Source organism: Sminthopsis crassicaudata, chromosome 4 (assembly GCF_048593235.1).
Source record: "Sminthopsis crassicaudata isolate SCR6 chromosome 4, ASM4859323v1, whole genome shotgun sequence".
In the NCBI taxonomy this organism is placed as follows: domain Eukaryota; kingdom Metazoa; phylum Chordata; class Mammalia; order Dasyuromorphia; family Dasyuridae; genus Sminthopsis; species Sminthopsis crassicaudata.
Genome location: NC_133620.1, coordinates 453,430,187 through 453,441,949, shown reverse-complemented (window position 1 = coordinate 453,441,949; position 11,763 = coordinate 453,430,187). Strand labels below are relative to the sequence as shown.

Below are 11,763 nucleotides of genomic sequence, written 5' to 3'. Positions count from 1 at the left end.
AGCAAACACAGCTCTTCTTCCTTTCTTGCTCTAAGATGCGATGGCAAAAAGCACATTGCATTAGGATGAGGACCTGGGCTCTAGAGTAATTTCTGCCATTGACTAATTGGGTGATTTCTGGCAAATAACTTAGCTTCTATGGCTTAGATAAGTGCCAGAGTTCCTTTCAAATATCACATTCTATATTATCAGGGTTGGTGATGTAGTTTTGTGTTTTTGGGGGGAAGCAGAGGGTGGAGTAGGAGGTCCTTTAGGAGAATGTAGAAATACATTCAACAATGACACTAGAGAAAGTCTGATGGTAATGAGTATGTCCTGGTCACTGGTATCCAATCTTAGTGAGACAGACAAAGATAATAATGGATCATATAAACTTGGAAGTGATGGGTGGGGGGAGGAGAGGAATTCATTAGCAAAAATCACTAAAGAAACAAAGGTTACCTGACAATAATTCTATTCCTTCCCATTATGCATAACCCTGGCTTAAAAGTTAATCAGTCAATAAAACTGATTATTTATTTAGTTGTAGTAAGCAAGATTATTTTTCTATAATAGTTTGATTCTCATACAATTAGATTTAATGAATGCACCAAATAATCAGACCAGTAAAAAGACTGGCTATATAATTAAATAAATAACTTTATTTTATGATACTGCAGATTTTATAAATGCCAACTGTAGAGTAACCAAAAGTTCTATAAACTCTAGCTGGGACACAACCACCAATTGAGGCCCTTTGAAAAAAATCAAAGATAATAAATGTCAGGGGAGCTCTGATCTCCCAACAGAGAGAATTTAATTAATGAATTTACTTCCCTGATCCTTCAAGCTACATATAAGGAAAACTAATTTTCTTTCAAATCAAGGGCATCTCCAATCAATGAAGTGATCAACCCATTCGTAGAAAAATAAACCCCATAATTTAAAAGTATTATCACATACCCGTCAATCCAGAAGGCAATAGAATTTTGACATCAAAAAGAAAAATCTCTGCAGTCTCTGTATTATATCAAATCAGTGTGTCCTTCTAGACATAAGCCTCAACCCAGGTCACATAAACAATATAATCTACAATCCAGGAGGTGGTTCTGTCACCACTTCCAAAGCTCTTTTAGTCCTTCTGGTGGAGCCCAGAGCATGAATCAGTAACTCCAATCGTTTAAAGCAGCCTTTCTTTCCAGAAAAGGAACAGAGATGTTGGCAAATCTCCACACTACATATGATTACTAACATTACCAAGATAGGGAATTAAGTGCCAGGAGGACGAATCAAATGATTATACCCCAAAAGAATTCTAGTGGAGAGTTTAAAAATTTGTCAGTGATGGACAGAAGAAAGGAGTGAACAAAAAAAGATTCTGCAATGTATATGTGTTGAATTGCAAAAAAACATTCTGAAGGTTCACAAATCTTTAACAGATGAGATCTACACTAAGAAGGACAAAGGGTGACCTGCTTCCCTCACACAGCCCAAGAAAGAACTTGGGCTAGATAATGCAGCAGAGGATGGCGTGGGGGCTCTCAGATTGTTTTTGTTCACACATGACAGTTAGCCAAGGTGGAGCTTGCCTGACAGGCCTGAGTGTCCCCTTCCTCAGGGACATATACATGTATGTTAAGTCTGACTGGAGGGCTTTGGGGGACTTTTGAAAGCTGCCTGAGGCTAAGTTTCTTATTTCATAGTACAGTTTAGATTTCATTCTACTTTCAAAGCAGAAAACATTAATTCAATTAAAAAAAAACCTAAAAACGAAGTCAAAACAATGAACAACCTTTTAAAAAACCACTGTGCCTTTAGTCCACCCAAGAATATAGATCATGAATGCTTCCACCACTGTAGTTTGCTCATGGTTAGATCAAATATTCTATTACATTTCAATTAGGATGACAGTCTCAGTCTTCCTCATGACAAAATGAGGCCATCTCCCAAAAGTCCTCCAAACTAGACATAGGCTCTACAAAATAGTTGGGTTAATTTCTGTGCAAACTGAGTTATCTTTGAAAATTAAAAAAAAAAAAAAAAAAAAAAAGTCTAAAGACATGGAGTAGAAATCTACAGCACAGATGACACAGAATGACCTGTGACTGTTTACCACAAATTAAAAAAAAAAGAGGGGAAAAAAAAAAAAAAAGCTGCATTCATTCACAAATCACCCCAATGGCTTAAAGCTGCAAAACACTGGTCACAGGCCAAGAAAATCTGAAATTTGGATTTCAGGGAAGACTGGCCTACTGAAGACACTGCAGACATACTTTTTTTTTAGTCAACAATCGCCAGTTTCCATTATAAAACACACCTTTTTTTTTTCCTTAATATATTTACTTACCTCATAGAAAGACACAAAGAACTTTTCTTGGTTTGATTTGGTTTCGAAACAAAAAAGGGGAGATAAATTTTGATAAAAAGAGGACACCAACATTGCAGCTTCAGCCCCAACCTGGACCAGTACCCATAGCCTTTCACAGGCCCTAAATGACACGATGATCGTCAACATCTCCCCAGGTCTGTCCATCTTTCCTTCCCACTGTTTTGTAACTGGAATCAATTCAAGGAAGTGGTGGTTGTCAAGAGTCTCTAGAGAATGTCCATTAGTGAAAAGCATACAGCAGCAAGAGGATGGTACAAACCCCAACGACACCACCCAGGATGAGGGAGTCTCGACGTTTGCGCAGGTTGATCCGCTGTATTAAGCTGTTCACGGCAGGAAAACGATCTATAGGAAGACTTCTGTTAAGGTCACATGCACAAGGGAAGCCTCTTTAGGAAAAGCCAAAGAAGTCACACTGACTAATGAAGATCAGCAGAACATCAGAAACAGGGAAATGAGAGAAAGTGCTAAGAGCAAAGACTGCTCCACTCTGTGCAAACATGTCCTGGGCAGCACTTCCCCTCTTCCCTCTGATTGGTGGAGTTGGGGAAAAGCTATTCCAGGGCTTCTCTCGTGCTACTGGCCACCAAAAGGCCCAGCCTGGCAGGGCAAGGGAGCAGGCAATGCCTCTTTCTAATAGTTCTCCACTCTCTTTCTCTACTTTTTCTTTCTAGATGTAAAAACTATGTGAAAGCAGGAGGAGATGGTCTTATTTATCCATGTGTCTCCCATGCATACTGATTGGTTTACACATTGCCAGGCATAAAGAAAGCATTTAATAAATGTAATATTTCTGTATAGACAGACTTCAGTGTATTATTTTGCTCTTGGAAATAAAAGAACTAGCATATCTCTGAATTTTAAACAATAAATTAAACGTGATATTAAATTTAAAGTAGCTTGAATTAAGAGATTCACAGTTCTAGCAAATGTGTGGTGTGGTTTTTTTTTTTCTTGATGAGGTGTTAAAGAGTCCCTTAGTGGTCAGCAAGAATTGGATCTTTTTTGAGAGCCTAACTCTTAAAGTTACTCAGGAGAGTAATTTAAGACACTGGGGGAAAAAGTTTATTAATCTGTACTCATTACTTTACTCTAAGGCTAAAAAAAAATGAGGAATAAAAAAGTTAAAAGTCACAACCAATCAGCAATGGGATTGAATGCCAGAACCACTCACCAAGGTGGACTTTTATAAGTGGACTTATAAAACAGGCAGAGGACCATTTCCTTGCTAGCCACAAACAAGCCTAGTGCAGAGCTGTCTTCCTCTTAATTCTCAACCAGTGATTTGTTTGTAAAGGACAAAAAAGCAAGCAGAATGTAATTCAGATAAGCATGTCAGACATTAACATTTGTACTATTCTGAAACTTTAAAAATGCAAAATAAATGTAAGCTAATGGATGATTTTCAAATTTATGCTGCTTTCTTTCCCCAAAACTCACAATGCTCAATCACTTGTGCAATTCATCCCTCTTGGAGATGAGACAGATTAGCATAATATTTCACAAAGCAGGAGTGTACTTTATATTTATACATCGTGACTGCAGAATGTCTTCAATGCTACTGATGAATGTGGCCATGTCAGGAAGAATAAACAAACACAGATGTCAAACTTTCCCAAAGGATACTGGCCAACGTGTTCATCCTGCTCTGTATAGACTTCAACATTCCTCTCTGAGAAGTCATATTTTCTTTCGTTGCCATTGCAATGCTAAAAAGGGCGTGGGAAAGAGAAGAAAATTAAATCACTATTAAGGACATTCAAGTCTATTAGCTGTAAAAGGAACACAAACTGATTATCACAGCATGTACTGCCTTGTAAAGAAGCAAAAACTGACTTCCCAAACTTATTTTCCTACTGTTCTTAGCTCAACTAATCCTTAATGATCATTCTGTTCTCACCCATCTCCTTTCACATCTTGCTATGTAAAAAGAAATGTCTAACATGAAAATGAAGAGTCATGACAACAGATAAATCAAACACTAATTGTACAGCCTCAAAATTTTTGGGGAGAATCTACATGATGTAGGATCAAGAGAGGTGAGACACTTCCGACACTTAAAAGTTATATAAATGTGTACAAGTCACTGAATCAACCAAGGCCTCAGTTTGCTCATTTATAAAAGGAGAAGGTTAGATTTCATGGCCTACAAAGTTTCTTCCTCCTATAGAATAATCTTCTCAATGCCCCAGGCAACTCTCTAAGGCTCCAGGTTACAAAGCAGTTGTCCAGCTGCATTGGTGGAAGGCATTTTCTTAGAGGGAATTATCTATACTGATAAAACTTACAGCTCTAGTCCAAAAAGAGGGGTTAAAATGCAGGAAAAGTTTTTGGGAAGTTATGTGTCCTATAGATAAAGCCTAAAAATGAATTTATTATTCATAACGTCCTACACTTTACCTATGAACTATATGCTAAATTTTAAAGTGGCTTGTTTGGAAATATGGATCATATTTAGGTTAATAAATAATTATTAGTTCACAAATGTCTATTTGCATCATACTGATTGCCTTGCAATCAGGGACTGAATAAAGGTGTTTGGATTTGGCAACTCCCAACCGGGATCTAGAAGAGACAATGAGGGGCGGGGGGGGGGGGGGAAGAGCCATGCAGGGCAATGGGTTGGCAAAGGGCCATTCAGTTGAACATCTTATTTCTTAGTCTAACATTCTAATTTCACAAATTGCCTAGATAAAATAGAGATATTGAAGGTGGGAATCTTTGTTTTACTGAGCAGCCCGATGCATTTTATTCCTTCCAATAACATGAGGAACTTCACCTGCCCAACAATGTGTTGGGAAAAAACTGTATCCACTAAGTGCAAGTATTGTTGCCTTGTTCCTAAGAGGCAGATAGGGGTGGGGAGCTGGCAAGTTTTCACAAAATGGTTATAGAAAACCAAAAAGAACTTGTTCCACAAAACATTTCAGCATACATACTTTGTATACATACATACATGCCCTCTGGGCATGGGCAACTATAATAATATGGCGTGCTTGCATCACATGAGGATGCTACTGGCTCACTAGTAATGTCCTATGTTATAGATTCCACTTCCCTATTTTCTTTCTTTTTTGTTCATGTCATTTTTTTCTTAAGTTCCTAAAGAGTAGGAACCAGGTTCCATTTATCTCAGTATGTTCTCAGCACATAGTGTAATGACTTTCATATTTCACCTATCAAATTTACCGATTTTAAATGTTTATGGGCTCAAATATGAAAGATGCAAGGTATTTTGAGACGCATTTGAGCAGAGACCTAATGCCTAGGACAGGCAAATTAAAAGTGGGTAGGCTGTAATGGCACTTGTCATAAAGAAGGTTGTCCAGTTTTTTGGAGATGGGGTGCCCAACTTCAGATGTATGATTCCATGAAAACAAGATGGATCCAGGGGCAATTAGTTCTATAGGAACATGCTGTAAATGTTATAATGGGGATAAATGGCTGAATGGCATTGTAGTAATATTTCACAAATTTTCTGCGGGAGGTTGTTATAACTTATTAGTGATTATCTGAGAAATCTGTCAGTGTGATTGTGTGGCCATGAAAGATGCCACAAAATGAGACTGACATAGACCAGAGAAGTGATCACTGTGTGCGATGGAGTGCTCCAAAGAAGAATTCTGAGGAGAGTATGAAATGACAATCTAATACAAAACAAAGCGAACTGCTTAAGAAAAAAATGACATGCAGCCTTTCAAGTCCTTTGGAAAGGTGGTTTTGTGGTTCGGTTTGTGCATAAATTTGCTTAAGGCAAATAGTAATCTCAGTTCAAACAAAAGCTTATTGGTATGATAAAGTGTAACATGGTAAACTGAATTCTGAATTTATACAGCTGAATTCCCTTTGATACTTCCTACAGTCTGTGATCTAGGGCAAGCCACCTAATGCCTCTCAGTATCAGTTTTCTCAGCTGCAAAATGGTAATTCCCTGTTATACCTGCCTACACACACACACACACACACACACACACACACACACACACACACACACACACACACACACACATTTTTCAAACTTTAAAGCACAACATAAATATATATGTTACTAAAACAATCTCTCTCAATATAAGATAACAAGAAAATAAATTCACTGAAATTTATTATCTATTATAAAGCAACATGGTGAAATAATTTTACCTCAATGACCTTTAAAAAAAAAAATCATTTTTTTTTAAATGGGGGAAGAAGGGAAGCTAGCCATATCACTGCCAAAAAAAAAAAAAAAAAAAAAAGGAAAGAGACTTACTAAGCCATCTTGTAAATGCCCAGCAGAGAACAGAAGAAAGATTCAGAAAGAAACGTTTATTACATACTCTAAAAAAGCAAACCATGTGGTAAGGCTATGTAATTTCACATATGTCATCTTTGAATATAAAAATGTCTATGAGGGCTTGTTAAATTCAGAATAAAAACTTCTAAACTCTGGCAAATGTTAACATGATCTAAGAGTTCTGGACTTGGAGTCAGAAAACATTCAAGTGAAGTCTGAACTTTAGCAGTCACCAGGCCAAATCAGTGAATACAGTAATACAACTTCTCCTATGGAAATATATCACACAAGCACAACGATCCTAAACAACCAACAACAGATGAGAAAACAGGTGTATAGAGTACTGTTCCCTAGTTACAAAATGGCCAGCATGCTCGGGTCTTCCACATTCCCCAGACGGGGCAGCTATGGGTTCAGCCTCATTTAGGAATTCTGGGAAAACTCTTCCCTCCCCTGCCCCGGATGAGGATAGGGAACCAGGACTAATTGCAGAATCTCCACACAAGGTCCGACACCCAGTGAGCTGAGAAGCATGCTTCTACTTCCACTGGCTGCTGTGTTTAAGAATGCCTTTCTTTTTCTTCTTCCTCCTCAGCCCATTACCACTAGGGGCTGTGGTCCTGTCTCAGCTGCCTGGAAGCCTAACCCAGGACCAGGTCTGAAGTAGCAGCACATGGCTGCAAAGGAGGATAGACGAGTGAAGGGATGGAAATGCCTCTAGCTTCCCACTGTATTGAATTTGAATAATGACTTTGCACAGAATGGACGAACCCTTCATTGCCAATGGCCCAGGTCCAGCTGCAGCCTGAGAACCACAAGACACAGGAGATCTAGAATTGGAAGGAAGTTCAGAAGCCATCTGGACTAATCACCTTATTTTACAGATGAGGAAAGTGAAGTCCAAGAAGGTAAAGTGCTTTGCCCAATATCACTAAGACAGGGAGCCCATAATGTGGCATTTAGACTGAGATCCAGAGCTCTTTTAAGGAATGATCCTTGTGATCCTGAGGAGTGGAATGGCATCCAAGCATGCCGACAATCTATGGAGGGCTAAGAAAGGAAAGAAGGGAGCCTGGGAAGTTTATGTATTTCCCTCTCAGCCAGGACTATGAAGTTTTACTAAGGAGCAAGAAGCAGAAAGTCCTGGGCTCTGTAATTCCTTCCCTGTTTCTCTGAAGCCCATTCTGCTGGAGAATAGGGGCTTTCCCCAGTCTACTCCATCCACAAGGGTAGAGGAATGCGTGACACCTCAAATTAGAATTCAAATCCATTCTCCCTTAGAAACGCTTTTACATGTGGTGGTAAAGTTGGAACATCCTTAGTACAGGACTGAAATTCAGCTATGGTACCAAATACACAGGCTAATTTACGAACTTATAGAACACAATCTGTTCAGAAGTTGGGGACTACCAGTCTATACTGAGCACCACAAGCAATCTTTAATTTAGAAGATATAGCTGTTTTCCCTCCTATTCTGAAGCTTCCATATGATTTAGAGGTTACTATGGGTTCATGAAGGCCAGGTCAAGACAATTTAAACTCTTCTCTACCCTACAACAAGCTGGAAAGATTTCAGATCCAGTGATTAGCTAAGTCTGGAGAAGCTTACCACTAGAGAGCTAGCCACCAAATAATGAATTCTTTTGGGCCACAGAAATATTTTTCTGTTTCCATCAAAGCACAAATGTGTACTGGAGGACCCACAATACTGAACACACATACTGAGCTGTGTATAAAGCATTGGACTAATTTCAAAGCCTAAATCTCCTGTCTTCTGGACAAAAACATGAGTCATGGCAACTGCATGTTCTTATCTGATTCCCAAAGGGCCCCTAAGTAAGTCAATATGACTAAAGGGGAGAGGGATGGAATGATTTCTCTTTAAGAGAACAGAACTTCTATAGAGTTGCTTCAGTATCCTCTTTTAAAAGCTACCTCTCCAGAAAACTGAGTTTACATCTTTCTGTAGTCACCTTCAAAACAGTTCATTGTCAATATTCTCTTTATTCTAAATCTTTGGCAAACTCAGGATACTAGCTAAGAAGAGTTTTTACATTTTAAAATCAGGTTTTATTATGCTTAAAAATCATTGTTGGCTTGGTCCTCGGGCTACAGATAATAATTCCAATAATAACCTGGGATAGTACCTATCCTGCCTCCTACCATGTCATGCTTTAGGCAGGCACTTTTATGCAATGTTTGCTTAACGAGGAGCAGCAATATACTAAGATCACTGCACACACTACAATTACTCTCAGTGACAACAGATAACAGTTTGTAAATCTGAACATCCTTGTTCTCAAAATTTAAAATACAATGTTGTATTCTTTATAAATAGAGCAGTGAGTAGTACAGTGCTAGGTAGAGCAATGGAAAGAGTGTCAGGTCTAAAGTCAAGAATGAATCCTCTTTCCAAGTTCAAATCTGGTCTCTGACAATTACCAGTTGTGTGATTCTGGGCAAATCATTTAACCTAGTTTATTTTAGCTTCTTCATCTGCAAAATGATCTGGAGAAGGAAACAGCACATTATTTCAGTATCTTTGTCAATCCCAGATGACATCATGAAGAGTTGGATAGAACTGAAAAATGACTAAACATAAAAAAACTCTCAATAAAAACACTGGTGTAGAGGAGATATTTTCTTTACTACGAGAGAATGAAACAAAGGAAAAAAAAAAAGACGTGAGTTAAAAACGTATAGCTTCCTTTGAGAGTTAAAGTCCAATAGGATACACACATATCCAATTAGGTAAATCCATGGCACAATTTGATACAATTAAAAAGGTTCTTTTAAACTGAATATTTTTTATAATGCTTTTCAAGTTGGTAATATGATCTATTGTAAAACAATATCTAGCTGACAAATTTAATGTCAAAGCTGAAATCAAATTTCTTTTTAAAAGCTCCTATCTATAAAATGGAGATATTACCATCCACACACCTTCATTCTCTCCAATAGTATGGTAAATGTTGGTATTTTCCAAGGATATAGTGTTAAAAAAAAAAAAAAAAATTATTCCCAGAAAGCACTTTGCATTCCTCAGAGAATAGAACGCTCATCCTTCATTATATTGTCCTGTTGAATATGCATGACTTCCAGTAGTTCATAAAATATATTCCAATGTCTTTTTCCTTCTCATTCCATCATCTGGAGTCAAGCTGAGTCAAATCTACACAGCTATTGTTATTTCAAGGGTCAGGGACACAGACACAAAATAAGAACTTCAAATAATGAACAATGCTTTTAAAAACAATAAATCACTTATGTATTTCCAGAACTACTACTTTCTTACTTGCTATGCTGTCATATGTTTTTACTTGACAACTAGAGCTAAATAATGATAGGTATCATTCATTACTGCCTTTTCTTGGGAAGATTCAGTTAAGAGTTGGTAATCAAGTCCACTGTTAAGTGACAGTAGCTCTTTCTAATCCACTTACACTGGAATTCAGCTTTAGATCAACATATGCTTTTAAAGTAAACAGAGGTAACTATTAATATAAAGAAACACCCCTCTCCCCCCCCAAAACCCCCTGAAATTTTACTCTATTTTTAAAGAATTGTTATATAATAATTGGTTAAATTCTCTATTTATACACACACACACACACACACACACACACACACACACACACACACACACACGCACTCTTATTTAGGCTCACATTGCAATTCCCTTGTTTATAGCAAAAATAGTTTTAAAATGTGCTTAGTTTGTTTTTTAATTAGAAAAAAAAATAACATCGAGGATTCCCACATTTTCACAGGCTCATAGTTTTAAAAGTTGGAAGGACCCCAAGGCCCAATCATTTTACAGATGAGAAACCTGAAGCCCAAAATATTTAAAAAAAAAAAAAAAAAAAAAATTTGCCTGACATCCCAGAACATGTGAGCTGAGGTCCTTTGACTTCCAATCCAATGTTCTTCCCATTTAGGGGTTAATCCATCAATGAACAAGTGTTTCCTAAGATGAATAGCAAAAATAGAAGGAAAACCCCAGAGTTTTCAGGAAAATGATTAATAGCCTCAAATTCAAACAACAGAGGTCAAATAAGACATGGACAAAGAAAGACTAATAACAGGCAAGTGAGTGATGAAGTTGGAAGCCAACTGCAAAGGTTTGAGGAATAAGTGAAGCAGAGGCAAGAGGTGTGGACAGCTTTTTTGAGTTAGCTGGAAAAGGGAGACTATGAAGAATAATAGTCAGCAGAGAAGATAGGATCCACTTAAGGTTTTCTAATTATGAGGGAAGACTCATGCATGTTTTGGGGAAATAGTGAAGGAATCAGTACACAGGAAGAAGCTAAACACTGAAGGGATAACTGAGGGGCAATCTGCTGGAGAAGATGGGAAAGGGTAGAACAGCACACACCCTCGAAGGGGTTGATGGTACTGGCAAGAAATGTATTTCATTAGAGCCTACGGTAAAGGAAAACAAAATGGAAAACAATGTTAAAGGAATTTGAGATAGGGAACCAATTAGGAGGGAAGGGAGGGCCTTGTTTAAGTTGGATAATATGAATTTATGCGGTATTTAAGCATGATCATGTGACTTCTTTTAGCTCCATTTGGCAACATGAAGAGAAGCAAAGGCAGCAGGTGGGATGAGAGATATAAGACAAAAGCAGACTGGCACTTTTTAAAATTTCATTTTAATTTAAAATTTTTTTTAAAAACTGACATCATTGCTTTATTTCTGAATATACTTCTTCCTCTCCCACACAGTGAGCCATCCCTTGTTCTAAAGATTTGTAAAGGAGGGAAAAGTTCACATCAACTTTACTTGACAATATAACAACATTCCACATCCAGAGTCTCCCATCTCTGCACAAACTATTCTCCAGGATCAAATCTGGTTATTAAAATTATACATAAGTTTAGTGTGCTATCCCTTCTGTTTACATTGCTGTCTGTTTTCCTAATTCTGCTCACTTCAGTTTGCATCACTTCATATAAGACTAATGAATCAATAAACTTTCTCAGCCCTTCTTACACTTTAGATTAGGAATAGAAATAAATAAAACCCAATACCCAATGGCCAGTGAAAAATTAAAAGAGAAGAATCACCAATTACTAGAAAAGCAAAGCAGCTTGGGAAAATTGGTCAAAAGAATTATTA

At 37.6% G+C, this 11,763-nt stretch overlaps 1 protein-coding gene across 5 annotated transcripts in view; it reads right to left on the bottom strand.

Moving 5' to 3' along the window:
• Nucleotides 1-621: 621 nt before the first annotated feature.
• Nucleotides 622-11,763, bottom strand: part of GOSR1 (golgi SNAP receptor complex member 1) — a 70,956-nt gene continuing 59,814 nt past the window's right edge. For 3 of the 5 annotated variants that reach the window (XM_074263800.1, XM_074263799.1, XM_074263803.1), the window contains 2 exons: nt 3,995-4,077; nt 622-2,713 (listed from right to left, as the gene is read on the bottom strand). In XM_074263800.1, the coding sequence (XP_074119901.1) occupies nt 2,589-2,713; nt 3,995-4,077 (208 nt within the window). In that variant the 3' untranslated portion in view covers nt 622-2,588. Of the gene's footprint in view, nt 2,725-3,994; nt 4,078-11,763 lie in introns of all 5 variants that reach the window. The other 2 variants (XM_074263802.1, XM_074263801.1) reach the window with 1 other exon arrangement.